The 16,828-nt window shown below is 35.1% G+C and overlaps 1 protein-coding gene across 1 annotated transcript in view; it reads right to left on the bottom strand.

Annotated features, from left to right (window-relative positions):
- Acadm (acyl-CoA dehydrogenase medium chain) overlaps positions 1-11,953 on the bottom strand; it is a 36,064-nt gene extending 24,111 nt beyond the window's left edge. Inside the window, exons 1-6 of the mRNA XM_078026508.1 lie at positions 11,801-11,953; positions 8,012-8,102; positions 5,248-5,345; positions 5,058-5,127; positions 3,933-4,033; positions 3,225-3,305 (exon numbers count right to left, since the gene is read on the bottom strand). Coding sequence (XP_077882634.1) covers positions 3,225-3,305; positions 3,933-4,033; positions 5,058-5,127; positions 5,248-5,345; positions 8,012-8,102; positions 11,801-11,830 — 471 coding nt within the window. The 5' untranslated portion in view covers positions 11,831-11,953. The remainder of the gene's footprint in view (positions 1-3,224; positions 3,306-3,932; positions 4,034-5,057; positions 5,128-5,247; positions 5,346-8,011; positions 8,103-11,800) is intronic.
- Between the last annotated feature and the right edge of the window lie 4,875 nt (positions 11,954-16,828).

The following is a 16,828-nucleotide window of genomic DNA, read 5'->3' as shown; positions in this document are numbered from 1 at the left end:
CACATGAACTGACCAGAAAAGATGATCCTCTGAAGTACCAAAATTTTGTGTTAACCATCTTTAATAATTTAAAAAAATATACTATTAGACATGTTTCTTCTTAATAAGGCAAAATTTTTAGAGCTTATAAAATATATGGGTCTGTCTTTGGATACAAAATAGCTTGTCACTGCTGCTTCTTTGGAGTTGTTTTTTAATCTTATTTGACCATTGTTTAGTAATTAATTTACTTTTTATAACCCTCTTTTAGAAGAAGAATCCCTTTTTTTTTCATTGTTACTTATTCCCTCACTATTTGGTATGATACAGCATTACACACAAAACTGTAGTTGCTCATGTTGTTTTTCTTATTCTACATCACAATCTCTTGAAGATAGGATTGATAATACTGTTTAATAAATGATGTCCCTAAAATTTTTCATCTTCATTATTCTAACTAGTTTGATTTCCAACATTAGATGTGAATTTGCAAACTAGAAGATCAAGGAAATCAAATCAGTACATTGTTTTGTTCATAATTAGTAAGTAGACACTGCATAAAGATATAAGTTTATCAGATTCCTAACTCCTTATAAGGAGAAGCCCTGTCTTTACATTCTATTCTCAGTCTTACAACTCAAATATTTGAATAAGTATAACATTATGCTTTTCTTTATTAATGATAATACCACCTCCTTACATTTATATAATTCACAAAGCAATATTGCATTTATTCTTTGTTTAAATTTTCTGGGCAGTATTAAAGCATTTTAAAGGAAATTAGATAGTTTATATATTTAAAAACAAAAAAATTAGGGTGAAAGAAATAAAACTAGAAAGAAAAACAATACACAGCAACATGTTTTGAGGTTCAAATAATTACTAGAGTAAAAATTGGCTCAAGTTTTCCTACTTACCAAAAGAGAGAAAACAGTATTAGTTATAAGTTTCAAGTATGCATTTCCATAAGTGAAGTCTGGCATATATCATGAAAAGCAGTTATAAGAGAAGCAGTTCCCTTAGTCATTAGGTATGAAAGGCATTTCGCTAATATATTTTTGCAACACTCAGTGAAGATATTCCTATAGAAACATAAGTTATCTTGTTTTTCTTTACTATATCCCTTTAAAACATTATACACTCAATGTTTAGTAAAGACTTCAAGATTAAGTGAATATACAAGATTATCCTGCTGTTATATGACGAGTTAAGACCTGAAGCCCAGTCTTTAGAATCCAAGTTTAGATCTGTTAGGCACATTCCAGCAATTTTCTAGTTCCATGAAAAATACAAGGTTTTACAACAAGAGTTTTATTTACCAGGGGGTGTTTTACACTTCTGGATTCTAAGACTATGTTTAGACAAATGAGTTTTACTGAATGTCCCCCATAACAAGCTATTGAACAGTTTACACTTGATCTTAGGCAAAGGTTAAAAAGTGATAAATTATCTAGCGCTACATATATTTTAGGTATATACTGCTTAAAAAATAAAATATGGCTCTTAATTCTTAGAATATCATATATATAATATTAATTAATAATTCTGACTTTACAAAATGTTTTTGCAGTAAATGGCATTAAAAGCTATGGTTTTGCCCTTATTTATCTCCTCAGGTAGGGCATATGTGACTATAAGATCAGGTAAGTTATAAATAAACAATAATAAATATATCTGTTCTGTGAAGTTAAATATAAAGATCTGTGTTAATTTTTATGTATCAATTATTCCATGGCATTTTTTAAGAGCAAAAATCTAAGAAGTTTCACTATTAAACAGTGTAGAATAGTAATTTATAGTGTATACATTAAAGACCATATTGCAGTAATAAATAACAAAGCATTTAAAAATAAGTAGAGCATAAGAAAGTGCTCATGATATTAAATAAAGATATAAAATTGCATATCTAATATGATGTTAAAATACAGAAAAATATTTATATATTTAAAAATCTAGTAGGAAATATAAAATAGCAATCCCAATTAGCTTCATATCTTTAGAATTACAGATATTTTTGTTCTTCTTGATACATTTCTAAGTTTTCTCTACTATTTACAATTTTAAAAATGTATTAAAATTTAAATAATGAACTGAATCAATTTATCAAAACTTATTGATACTTTCTATTTTTACCCTCAGCTTAGTATTTTAAGTACAACTACTGCTATTTAGCACTAGAATGAGAAAAATGCACAGAAAATCTTCATTAATTTAGAAGTTATCAAAAGAGGGAATAGTAAATGTATTTTTACATATATTGAAGGTATTATTTAAAAAAAGTTTGAATATTTGTTTTATATTTAAAGACTCAAATATTTTAGAAATACCTATTTATAACTAGTATAAATATTCTTATCAATGTATTATGGTAGGTAGACTGAAGCATTTCTATGCTTCAATTGATTAACCCATGTCTATTAATATATATGCTACAAGAGAAGAATCTAGATATTTTATGCAGTTTTTAGACAATATTGAGAATATTTACACTAAATTGTATAATTTCCAATTACCTCGTAAATGTGTATGAATGTCTTTATAAGTAGTTTGCTTGACTTTTAAGTATCTGCAATGAATAAAATAATTTATTTTAAAATATTGCTTTCTACTCTTTCAGATGAATTCTCTCAATTAGTTTAAAATTCATAATAATCTACTATATTTCACTATTATAAACACACCCTAGATGGATATTTGGCTAATCAACAAGTAAAAATCCTTCAATAAAGAACAATTTCAAAACAGAACCTTGTATATCTGTATGTGCATTGTTGTTGCTGTTGTTTTTGTTTTTAAATTCATTTTAAAAATTTGTTGAATTGCTTTCAAATAAAATGACAAATATACTCCCCAAGTCAACTGGCCATTCAAAAAATAAGTTAATCTCTTCAGTCACAGGTTTATATTAGTTTCTCACTAATTCAAACATCTACTGTTATACATTTAATCTGAACTTCCTCAGAAGTGGTTCTTCAAAAGAACCACTTAGTTCTTGAACTGCAGAATTAAGTAGATAGTGCTCCATTAAATAGATACTGTTCTGAAAACATTATTTAGTAGATATTTCTCCTGTAGAAATAAGAAAGGGGATTATTATGACACTTTATTGGCATCTTAGAACATCACTCTACCTAAATATGTTGACTACTTTTATCTTAATGTCATGTAGAATAGTATATACATATAGATTCAAAACTCTTTGTAAATGTGAAATATAAAATAAAGTAGTAGCTATACATACTCACACACATCATTGGCTCCTCAGTCATCCTCCCCAAATACTTCTTTTTTTGTTGATCATTTCCAGCGATAATAACAGGCATTTGCTAATGAAGAAAACAGACATTAAAAATCAAGACATTTTTATTAAATATGTAAATTCAGAGATATTACAATTCAAAACAAGAAAAGAACTATTTCCTCCACAAGAGGTAAGTTCACAGAACTGGTTTTCATTCTGCCTTCAAGTTAAAAAGCTAAAGCCATGAAGTAATACATCTGCTACTGTCAGTATTTTCATATAAGTTATTTGTATAACTTATTACTTTAGTAAAATGCTCTAATAAAGGATTAAATTTAGAATGCATGACTTAGTACATATGATCTGGCCTCCTAAGAACTGCTCACTAAATTTCAGCACTGCTAATAGTGGCAGCAAGCCAACCTGATTGGTTCCTGAAGGCTGGCTCTAGGCCTTGCCCTTACTTAAGAATTCCCACTATAGCTGTAGCCAAAAAGTATACACTTTCCCCACAAGGACAACTAGGACTCCAAGTACTAGAGGCAAAAGACCAGAGCAAGGAAGCCTTAGTATCATACCCTGGGCTTCACTGCTGAAACTTGTGTTTCTTTTTGAAAAAACAAAAAACAAAACTATTTTAATATTAATCTAACTTAGCTGTTAACTGTCTCATTAACAGCTCAGTTAGCAATTAATTTTTTAAGTAACTTACCCCCAAAGAGTTTGCTTCAATAGCAGTCTGAACCCCTGTGCATCCATAAGCCAATTCTTCAGTTATTAAACAAGCATCAAAAGTTCCAAGTCCAAGTCCTCCTACGGCATCAAAATGTTTTAAGAGCCCATTCTGATGTGTAATGCATCTCAACAAAGCTGTAGGTGAACTATTTTAACTTACTTCAATTGGCTTAATTTTTATTTTTTAAATTCACATTTTAAAAAACATTAATTACATTTTCTCCAGTTTCCTATATTAATGGTATTCTGAGTTCTTTTTATCCCCCCACATTTTTTATTGGTGCATTACAGTTGTGCACTCAATATAATATAATTTGGCCATTGTCACTCCCCTGCACTTCTCCCCTCCTTCCCCACATCCGGGTAGTTTCTTTCCTCCACTAATCTTCCTTTGATTTTAATGAGATTTCCCTCTCCTCATGGCCTAATTTTGTTCTAAAAGAAATATACAAATATAATACCTGTAAATGTTTTGGCTGGCAATAATAACAAGCCATACTTTTAATTCCATACTTTTCTAAAATAAATTTTAAATACTTCAAAAATTCTCTATTTGTAATCTGGATCTACATTTCTGTTTAAACTTGACTTTGTAAAAACTCACTTTAACTCTGCAAAAACTCTGACCCACTGATCTGTTGAAAAGAGTAATGTTCTGGAGGCTGAGGATGTGGTTCAACGGTAGAGCACTTGCCTCGCTAACACAAGGACCTGGGTTCAATCTCCCTAGCACCGACCAAAAAAAAAAAAAAAAAGAGTAATGATCTCACATACAAAAAAAAAAAAGTCTCAATGAAATCTAAAATGCAAGGTAGGATTAAAACGCATGAAATTCTTGGGAAAAATAAAAAAACAAAATGCAACAAACTAACTCTAGAACTTTAGAGAAATACCAAAGTTCAGGATCAATTGATCAATTAGAGGGAAAAAAAATGCCTGTGTTTTGTACAGGCTTTTAAAAGCAGACAAATACTGTAGTCTGAACCAAAAAACAAAGGCAAAAAGTCACTTAATGTCAACAAATATTTAAAACAATGGGTAGAGTTTCATAATTTTTCTTGTTCAAGTGTATTCTGGGACTAAAAATGTGAAGAAAGCTTACCACAACTCTCGGGAATGTGTGTATTGATTAAACCAAGTTCCCAGGCTCTTTTAATTAGGGGGAAAGGGTACTAAAAGAAAAAAAACAAACAAACAAACCTCAGTTATAATACATTTAAAACTTTCCTAGTCTGATTATATAATCTTGTAAAAAATGTAAATTTTTTTCTCCCTAATATTTGTATACCTACTTCACCAGTTTTATCATATTCTGCAGCAACTGGGATTATTTCCTCTCTGGCAAATTTACGAGCAGTAGCTTGAAATTCTTTCTGTTGTTCAGTGAACTCTAAGAGAAAGATATTTAGAAAACATTAAAATGGGACAATGAGTTGAGGAAGAAAGCCCTATAAAATTGGTATGTGGAAATTTATATATATAATGGGGAAGGTAATTTTTGATTAGCCACAAAGACAAAAACTATATTTTCTGACTAATCAAATTCACTGTACAGTATAAACAAGTCTATGTCAATACAAATGCTGAAGGAAATAAGATTTCTCGTTTCTACAAGTAAATAACAGATATAAATCTGTAGAGCTCAAGGGTTTTCCTTATCTGATTGGTGAGATAAGAAATTACTTATTTCTAATACATAATATGACTTATCAAGTATTTCCTAATATTGGAGTGAAACTAATTTACCTGATATCAAGAATAAGTCTAAGGCATTGAAACATTTTCCATGAACATAAAACAACAAAATTTGTTTCAAAGAATTATATAAAATAATTTAAACAAATTTTAAGTGTAAAAATTAGCACAAAGAAACCAGTAAAAGTGATGGGATATTTTCTCAGAAGACAGTAGTAACATAAACTCCTGCTGCATTGCTAGTAAGTGGTGTCCAACAATTCATTTATATAAAATGTTATTAGAAAATGAATGAAATGAAAATAGTGGCTGGACTGAGGATAAGAGTCAACCAACCACTAGCTGGGTGCAGTGGCAAATCCCTGTAATCCCAACAACTTGGGAGGCTGAGAAAGGAGAATCACGAGTTCAAAGCCAGCCTCAGCAACTTAGATTAGGCCCTCAGCAACTCAAGGAGACCCTGTCTCCAATAATATATATGTATATGTGTGTGTATGTGTGTGTGTGTGTGTATGTATATATATATATATATATATATATATATATATATATATATATGGACTGGGGATGTGGCTCAGTGGTTAAGTGCCCCTGGGATCAATCCCTGGGTACCAAAAAATAAAAATAAAAATAAAAAAAAGGGTCAACCACTGACTATATTTTTACAAATCTATGTTATCTAGTGTCTTAAGGTAGTTGCATCCAACATCAAAACTAGATTACTTACAAGAAACATAGGGTATTTTAGGCAAGAAAAATGAGAAAAACACAGAAGAATGAACAAGAATGTTTTAAGACTCTAGTAATCACTTGTCTGGAAACATGGGGGAGAAAATGTAAGATAACAGAATTTGGGTACTGAATTGAAGAATGTAAGATGCAATCTCTCATTTTATAGACAAGGAAGTTAAAGCACTGAGGCAACAAATGATTAGACCCATAGTCTTATAATGAAATAGCAGAAGTGGTTCAAGTCAGGGTTTTTATATCTTAACTTCTTTTCTAGGAGTGGTCAGTCCATATCAAGGTTGTGGGTGGGTAAAGGTAGACAAGACAGGGATCTATCATGTATTATTTATTGAGAAACTACTTTGATCCAGTCATTCACTATATGTTAGGGACTTTATATACATATAATTTAATCTTCAAAGAAATTCTTGGTAATATTCATTATCTCCATTTTATAAAAAATCAGATCAACTGGTCATATGTGTTATTCTATATTCTTTTCTTTGGCTTCAATATCTCCCTCCCAAATATTTGTAGCTATCTCATTCTCTGGCACTCCAAAACCCATCACAGCCTTCTGCTAGTTTCTTACTATAGTGATTATTACCAAATCAATGCTAATGTCTCAATAAGACCCATTGAATCAAACCACTATCCTCACACCAACTGAAAATTTTTCATTTCATTCTGGCAAAATATTTTATAATCAAGGGGGAAAAATTCTGAACAAAAGCAATAACCTTAAAGACTGTCTATTTCACCTCAGTGTGAGTTAATTATCTTAGGTGCCTTGTAATTATTTTTCGAGATTAAGTTAACTAAGAAAATGTTTGTTTGTTTTTTTTAACTAGAGGAAAGGTAAAAACTTTGAAGCAAGAAGTTCTTTTAGGAGGCAAAGAATGCCAAAGATAGGAATTATTATTAAATTTTTTTTTGGCCTGGGGTTTTCCTTTCATAAAAGGGAAATAAAATCTATTATTTTTCCCTCCAATATCACATTACTCCCATCTCCCATATCTGACAATTTCATCTAATTGCACCAAAACTGCAATTCAGATTAAATGATGACCAAAATGGGCTTAGTTTATTATTAGACAGCTAGCATTATATATCTAATAAGTGTTTTAAGACTCATGAGTATTTGTTGAATTCAAATTTGTAAGTCAAGGACTATTCATAAATACAGTAAATCTGCCATTTATTTTTGGCTACATACTTAGAAAAAAGGAAAAGAATATTTGTATGTATGTTGCTAACACAGATCAAATGTATTTGTTTATTTATTTGGTACTGGGGATTTAACCCAGGGGTACTTTGCCCCAGAACTACATCCCCACCCCTTTTTTTGTTTTTGAGACTTGGTCTCATTAAATTTTCGAGGCTGACCTTGAACTTGTGATCCTCCTGTCTCACCCTCCCAAGCTCCTGGAATTACATTTGTGCACCACTGCCCCTGGCCATAGATCGATTGTATAGAATAATATGCTGAACAAAAAAATGTGTAAGGAAGAATGGGGGTAACTGACTTAATCTCTATGTATGAATGATGACTGGGTTCTACTCATTATCAAGTTTATAAACAGATTCCAGACAAGTCCATTTTAAAATCAAAAGACAGAACATAACACATACCAAAACTAAATCCTAATCCTGGTTCTCGTTTTTGATGAGCTTTTGTATGTTGTGATCTCCAGTCAAAATGAGAAATAATACTTCTCAGGACCTGTAAAAGATAATCTTATTAAAAATAAATTTGATAAATTACATATCAATCAAATAAGAGAATTCTGACCATTTTTATCAACGGGTACAACAGTTTTTAAAGTCATTATTAAATGTCTTTAATTATAATTTAAATAAACCAATTACCAGCTATATGAGTACCTATTATAGAGAAAATTAATGTAAATAAAATTAGTGATATTTGCACTACTGAAGTGGAGGGTTTCCAGGACAGACAACAGGGAAAAGACACTATTTTGGAAATTTTATCAATAAACTCCTAGGACATTGGTGAAGAGGAAGCTGATGAAGGGAGAATAGTAATATGGATTTGATAACCTGATAACCAGTCCCTGTGATCCTCCCAGATATGCCTCTGGGAATCTTCCCATGGAGGATTCCATTTTCTAAGATGACTCACTCTATCTAACAAAATAAATCAGAATGAAACCATGTTCTATAATTAATTCTGTTGTTTATAGGCCTTCATACACGGTTCTAAGCCAGGAGCCAGCAAAATACAGCAGCTACCAGTTTTTTTGTTTGGTTAATTTTTTTTTCTTTTAAGCAGGGGGGCAATACTAGGGATCAAACCCAGGGGTGCTTACTCACTAAGCAACATCCACAGAAATTTTTATTTTTTATTTTGAGACAGAGTCTGGCTAAGTTGCTTAGGGCCTCACTAAATTATTGAGGCTGACCTTGAATTTAGTAATCCTCCTGCTTGGTATCTTCCAAAGTTGCATGGATTACAGGCATGCACCACACTGCTTCTGGCTGGTCACCAGTTTTTTAAGTAAAGCCCTTTTGGAACATAGCCGCACCATAACCTCTATTGCTACTTTCACAGTAAAGCTATGTGATTGAAACAGACACCATAGGTCTACAAAGCCAAAGATAGTTACTATTTGTTCCTTTATAAAAAGTTTGCCAGCTCTGTTCTAACTATTAATATACAACTTGTCTTAATATCTGAAATATACTCAAATTTCTTCAAGGATATATTGAAAAAATACAATCAAGATACACAAATACTATTCCTTTGGAACCTATTTTTATATTCACTACAATTTAATGGACCGTTAGTAACCGTTAGTATTAAAGTTATCAAACTGGAAACTATAATAAGGTTTAATTTAATTTAAACCATAATAAAGGTCTGAGTTCAGAGAAAACCTATAAATGGAAAGCAATTTATACTTTAAAGATTTTGATGGAACTATACCTACATAGTTTTAATAAGCTAGGTACTGAGAGAAAAGAGAAGCTGTACAATACACTAAAGTTTCTAGAACCTAAGTTTTTCAAAATATGTAGAAAGAAACTGACCACTTTATAAAGGACAATTTCAACTGATAAGTGTCACCTGCATTTAAGCTGACAATATGACTGCCAAATATAGTAATTTAAATAGCCTTTTCAAAAATAACATACCTCCAACTATGACTTTAAAATAATACACTGTATGAAAACATTTTCTTTAAAGTTTTTATTAACTTTGTTTTGGAAGTAAAACATGATTTCTTTTGTCCTCATTGTATAGTCTTCACAGACCAAACCTATTCTTTACAGTCACATTACACATATTACACATTAATTCACTGAATCTCAGGTCAAACTTAGAATTAAGGAACTGGTTTTTTTTTTTAATTATCATTTTATATAGGAAGAAACTGAGGTTCAGGAAGGTCAAGTAAAATTAGCCAAGATCACTCTACACTTAGGTAGTGGGATCAGAATTCTAATTCTTACATTTATTATTAAGAGTCCATGCTATTAACCATTTTGCTTTAGTTATACTGGTCTTTCAATTAATTTCCTATCTGATCATTAGGTTCCAGAACAAAGAAAAACACCCACAAAAATCAGACCAAATAACCTCATTCTACTATAATGTGTTTAAACATCATTGTATAAAAATCATTCTTCACAAACAGGTAAAATGGTCTGCTGAGAGACATTAAGGAATTATTTGTGGACTTAAAGTAATTTACAAGAAGTCAGTTTACATGGGTTTTCAAGAAGACATGTTATATAAAATAAGTGCAAAGGTTTCTACAGCCAAGAACACCGCCCACTATGCCCACTAACCTATTAATTACGTAACAATGTTAAACATTTATTTAGAGAAATGGTCTAGTAGAAAAAAGAAACAGCACAAGATTTCAAGTTAGAATTGCTGAATTTGAATCTAGATAGCACAACTATCTTTGTGACCTTGGACAGGTTACAAACTTCTTATACCTTCTATTCGTACCAGAAAACTGGGGGTTAATCTCACTGGATAATTTGGGGGTGATTTAAATAATACAATGTTTTGAAAGCCTCATGTCATAAAATATTGGTTTTATTGCTTAGGGCTGTCTTCGGAGAACAATGGTATTCCAAATAGGCAAAAGATAGCAACTTCAATTATCCATTTTGCAATTAAAGCACCATTACAATTAAATATTTCCAGACATTTCTTAGAAATATAAGGGGCCGGGGTTATGGTTCAGTGGTAGAGCGCTCCCCTGGCACGGGTGAGACCTTGGGTTTGATCCTCAGCACCACATAAAAATAAATAAGTGAAATAAAGGTATTGTGTCCAAGTACAACTAAAAAATAAATATATATTAAAAAAAGAAATATAAAGTGTCTTAGTTTTATGGGGATGCCCAAAAAGAGATAAAGGAATGTACATTTTATGATTTGGTTTGTTTTGTTTTTCTAGATCCTTTCTTGGGAGAGTTGAGATATCTATTTTCTGATGTCAGAGTTAAAAGTAATTCTTAAAATACTCCAACTTCTGCCTTTAGAGCCCAATAACTTGTATATACAACAACGGCAAAAATTGGGCAATGATTCAATAGGATTATTGTAAATTCTAAAACTGGAGGGGCTTTTTCTATTTTTTTTTCATCAGACAGCTTTAAGCAACATTTAAATGGCAGTCTTGCAATGAATGTATTAATAATATTTACGAAACTAAAACGCATCTAGCGACTGAAACATATTTAGAATCTATAAGACACGATGCTAGAATAGTTAAGCTTCAAGGAAAGTTCTATGGCAGGTTTTTTTCTTTGACTTTTTCTTTAACGTATGCAACTTGGAAAGGCATCCCTCCAGATTACAAAACCACCGACATATTACATATTTAGTGACTTGAGCAAACTACTCCATTTTCCTTTTCCAATGATTTTGTAGATACCCAAGATAAGACTACTCGTATTCTAACACCTTCTAGTAAATATAATTGCACAACGACGTGTATTTGATGAGTTCCTTCTTGGGCTGGGGGCATGGGCGGATTTGGAAAGTTTTCTCCAAGAGACTTTACACTAGATCTGCAAAAAGCAGAGCAAAAGTGAACTCTGTTCACTTTGGGAAAAGGGTGGGATTCCTAGTTAGAATTATCTAGAGGGCTCCCGCGCCGAAGAAAGAGTCCGAAGGCAGGACGGCCTCATTAGGGTCTAGGAGGTTAAGCGAAAGTGAAAACCCATAAAGCTTTCCGTCTGGAGGGGAGAGGAGTGGCGGGCCTGCAGGCACCGAAACTGCGGAGGCGTCCAAGCCTCGAGTAAGCAGGCCTGGCGCTAAGAGGCTGTCCTGTCATAGCTCGGCTTCCTACCCCTGTGATCCGCATCTGTTCTCGGCCCCCTTTCCAAACACGATGCCATCCATTCCCGCGCCCCACCACTACCGTGGTCTCCCTCTCACCCCGCAACTTCTCCTAAACGCTGCGGCCATGTTGACTCGCGTTGTGGACCCTCGGACTGGAGCCTCCCGGCCGCCACTCAGAGTCTGTCAGACTCCAGGCACGCGCTGGGCCCATCTGGCCCCGCCCACCCGTGAGGGGGCGTGGCCGGGGCAGGTCGCGGCGGAGAAACGCGGAGCAGGGCTCTGAGAGAGTGGAGGGCACGGAAGGGTGGAGCTTGGCTACGGTCGCTAGAGCGGGTCCTGCGACCTTGACAGAGGGTTCGCCCTCGCTCTCACGTGGTCACCAGAAACGCAGCACTGCTGTCTGGTGCTTTGAGTTTTCTAATGTTGCGTCTTCTCGGGAGGACGCCAGGGCAGACCGCAGGGTACGGAGGGAGGGGCGGGGGGGGGGTGGACGCTGGGCTGGACCAGAATCCAGGCCAGAGGTGGCCGCGGGGTTCTGAAGAAGAGCTCTCCCGGAGGTGGGCGGTGACCTTTATCTGTAAAGACCCTGTCAGACTGAAGTGTTCCTAAGCTTCAAAGTACACCTCACTCACAAAGGCTGGACCAAAGAGAAAGGTTTTCTGTGCTTGGCAAAATCTAAACAGGGGAAATTAATTGCTTCGATAAATTCGACCTTTCTGAATATTTCCAAAGCGATTTTCTTTTTTTTTATCATTATTTTTAATGCCTTTGTTTGTATTTATTTATTTTTATGTGAACCCAGGGCTTCACATGAGCTAGGCGAGCGCTCTACCGCTGAGCTACAACCCCAGCCCCTTCAAAGCGATTTTCTACCCACTTATGAAAGAATGTCCTTGGAAATGAGGGTGCAAGAGGAGCCTGTCTAAAGCTTATGGCTCAGCTGATGAATGTTGACTTCTGAAGAATCCTACGTGAAGTTCACTTTGTCCTCCACTGGTACCCCGAAACGGTAGCCAGAATGTCATAAAGCCAGGGGACTGTAAAGCTGGGTTTGGATACCTCTAAAAAGCTAACAGAAGCCCAAATGAAAGCCAGGACTAATTGTTTCAACTATTCCCCAGGATTTTTAAATGCTTTCATTCTAATTTAGGCTTTTCTCAGCTTGCCTGTAAATCTTGTTACTAATTTGCTAAACATTCTGTTTTGTCTACTAAAAGCCACCATATTAGGATGAGCAAAAAGTCTTTCTAAGCCAAGCCTGGTGGTGTCTATAATTCCAGCCACTTAGAGGCTGAGGCAGGAGGATCAGAAATTCCAGCTGTCCTCAGCAACTTAGACTCTGTCTCATAATAAAGAAGACTGAAGGTGTAGCTTAGTGGTAGAGAGTGCCTGAGTTCAATTCCCCAAATCACCCCATCCCTTCAAAAAAGACTTTATAGGGATTAAACACAAAATGTACTCATAAAGATGTGTAGGAATTTGCTACGCACAGTTATTTTTCCAATTTCTTATTAATATCAGAAAAGATGAACAAAAAAGTACAAAATCATCTGTATACCCATCCCCTAGATTCAAATATATTACCATATTTATTTTATTTTATACATTTGTGGATTTTTTAAAAATCAGAACTCTTAAGTTTTACACAAGACACTCCACTTGTAAAAATACTTTAGTTATTAGCTCCTATAGGTTGTTTTTTGTCAGGGTCTGTAAACAAGTTAAGATGGTGCCTGGCATTTTGCCAGAGGGAGTGGTTGTGAAGTAATGCCAGGGAGCCATTATGTGTGGAGATTACTTATAGGTTGACTGCTGTATCTAGTTTATGGTAATTAAGAGAAGCTGTGTGGAATGTATATACCCCTCCTGTCCTACAATAAAGGGCTCCCACTCCTGCTGTATCAATGTGCCGCAGTCTGGCTGGGCACAAGATCACGAGCCACTCACAGCCTTGTAGATTCAAACAGCAATTCTTTATTCCTGAACTCACACCGGCCCTCTACAAACACGTTCTGGGGAAATCCACATTCTGCCGCAAAATTCACGTACTCCATCAGGCTCTAATCAGCAGGATTCGCCCTATTCCAGGCAGGGTACACCTTAAACCTGGAACTGCCCTAAACCCAAGGAGCAGGATACTCCCTAAACCCAGCAGGATACACCCTAAACCTGGATCTGCCCTAATCCAGTTGGATTCTCCCTAAACCCAGATCCACCCTGGTCCTTGAGCAGGGTCACCTTTCTCAAACATACATGCAATGTCACAGCGAATGTCCAAGGCAAGTCCATTTCCACGAGTCCTTCCTCTAAGCAACATGGGGTACGCTGGCAAGGAAATTTCGATGTGTCATTCCTACTTGGCAATGGCTCTCAGCATCAATGTACACAAGTTGCTCGTCACCCCCCCCACCCCCCCACCCGTTATTTTGCTGCAACCGGACTGGGGCAGTTTTTCTGTGAAGATCTTTATCACTGCTATGAAAATAATTATTCTCTACTGTCTATATGTAGATTTCTCCAATTGTTGACAAAATGACATTTGTATTTGTTTTGAATCATGATCCTATGAATGATTGCACATTCCAATTAGATTTTAACTTTCTTTGGTTTTTTTAAAACTAAAACATTTAATCTAATCAATTTCCTCTTAATAATACTAATTTGTTTTCATTGAGAACAAGCTAGGTGTCCTGAACAATGCCCTAATTTTGAGTTGTCTGTATTTTTTTTTTTGCCTCTAAATCTTGTGTTTCCTTTAAACTGCAAGTTACTAGAGGCTTGAGTGCTTCAGATTAAACATTTGGAAATGATATTTCATAAATCATACTGTGCAATTCATATATTGCATCACTATTAGAGTCATTTAATGTCAGTTTTTTTCCACTGTTGATAATAAGTTTGATCCTTGTATTAAAGTAGTGACACAGTTATTACTGTGGTTAAGGTTTATATTTTTCCCTTTGCAAGCAAAATAACCTATAAGGTGACATTTAACATCATGCCAAACAATGTTTCTCTTAAATTTTTCCCAGTGGTAGAGATTAAATCATCTCTCAGTAAATACCATATCAATAATTGGGCACTGTTCCATGAAACTTTTATTACATTTTTTAGGTGAAATAATTAAAACATCCTAGTGTTCTTTTCTTACTTGCCATCTCTACCTAACCCATGGGAATAAATAACATGCCACCTGCCGCAACCCGGCTTTGCACAGAATCACAAGCCACTCAAGCAGGAACAAAGCTTTATTTTTAAAAAGGCCGCCAGTGCCCCGTGTGTGCCCGGCTAGCAAGCTGGTCCACACACGTGTGTGTGCGTCTACCGGAACCGGGGGCCTCGGACCTCCCCCAGAATTCCCGCCTACTATCTTTCCCTAACCAATGGGAACTCTCTGGGAGTCCCCGTAACATGAGTCCCCGTAACATGAGGCCGAGGTGAACAGCAGGAGTCCAATTTCCATATGAATGTAAATCTTAACATAATCATATCATCTCAATGGCTAGCTGGCAGTCACCTTAACCAAAGGTGCCATGTATCATAATACTTTTGCTGTGGCTCCTAGCACTACCTTCATGGGGAATGATCCTTCAGGAGACAAGGAGTAAAACATAAACTAGAACAAGAAGGAAGGGACTATACCTGGAAAGCTTTTAAAAGAAACTGAGGCTGGGGATGTGGCTCAAGCGGTAGCGCGCTCACCTGGCATACGTGCGACCCGGGTTCGAGCCTCAGCACCACATACCAACAAAGATGTTGTGTCCGCCAAGAACTAAAAAAATAAATGTTAAAATTCTCTCCCTCTCTCTTCTCTCTCCTCTCTCACTCTCTCTTTAAAAAAAAAAAAACCAAAAAACTGAGACTATCTCATACCAAACAACAACAGTTACACAATTCATATTCAGGCCAAAAGTCAAGAGTAACATGGCTATATAAAGTGCTAACCAACAAGAGGGCCATGGGTTATGTGTAGGTCACCTGGTTCATAACCTGATTTCAACATGAAATTAGTCTAATAGAGATATCAAGCACAGGCTGCTGTCCTCACACCAATTTCTATAGGGATTAGTCCCTGCTATTTGGGCCAATGTATGCACAGTCTGATCTAAGGGAAATCAATTCATGAGCTGATTAAAAATTTCCAGTGGCCTGGCACAAAAAAAGATAAATTTAGCTAATCATATTACCTGTTTTGGAAATTGAGTCAACGAAGCAGAGGTATTGATTGGTTCATGGGCAACTAAAAGCCCAGAGCCTCTACTGCTCATGTGCAAGCTAAAGTTATAAAGGAACAAAAGCTATGAGTACTGAAGGCCACTAGCTAGAAAGAAGAAAACAAAGTAAATGAGTGAAGAAAAACAGAATTACTGGAGAAAGGGGTTGGGGGAACCTTACATCTTCAAACAGAGTTCATTAGATTCATTTTTTTCCAAAACCTGCCTTCCAGTTTAAATTGTCATTAGGCCCTATTATACTTTTCTAGAGTATATTTATCCATCTATCTATCCATCCATATATATATATTTATGCATATATATTTATTTATATACACACATATATAAATATGGAAGTGATTTATGTATACATATATGCATTCTCTAGTTACTAGGTCCTTGACTTTCAGGAGATTCTCAAAATAATCTTTAAGAACTGCTGCTCTGATTATGCTAAGTGAAGCTAGCCAAGCCCTAAAAAACAAATGCCAAATGTCTTCTTTGATATAAAGAGAGCAACTAAGAACAGAACAGGAAGGAAGAACATGAGGAAAAGACTAACAGTAAACAAAGACGAATGGGGGGAGAGAAAGGGAGAGAGAAGGGAAAGCATATGGAAATGGTAGGAGACCTTCAATGATACACAAAAGTATAAGAGGTTATGATGGGCAAGGGGGAGGGGGAAAAAAGGGAGAGAATTGAACAACAGCAGAGGAGGCAGAGAGGGAAGATGGGAGGGGAGGGGAGGGGGGATAGTAGGGGATAGGAAAGGTAGCAGAATACAACAGTCACTAATATGCCATTATGTAAAAATGTGAGTATGTAACAGATGTGATTCTGCAATCTGTATTTGGGGTAGAAATGGGAGTTCAAAACCCAATTGAGTCAAATGTATGAAAGATGATTTATC

Source organism: Ictidomys tridecemlineatus, chromosome 11 (genome assembly GCF_052094955.1).
Source record: "Ictidomys tridecemlineatus isolate mIctTri1 chromosome 11, mIctTri1.hap1, whole genome shotgun sequence".
NCBI classification, from domain to species: Eukaryota; Metazoa; Chordata; class Mammalia; order Rodentia; family Sciuridae; genus Ictidomys; species Ictidomys tridecemlineatus.
The sequence above is the reverse complement of the archived record's forward strand: the minus strand, read 5'-3'. Positions and strand labels throughout refer to the sequence as shown.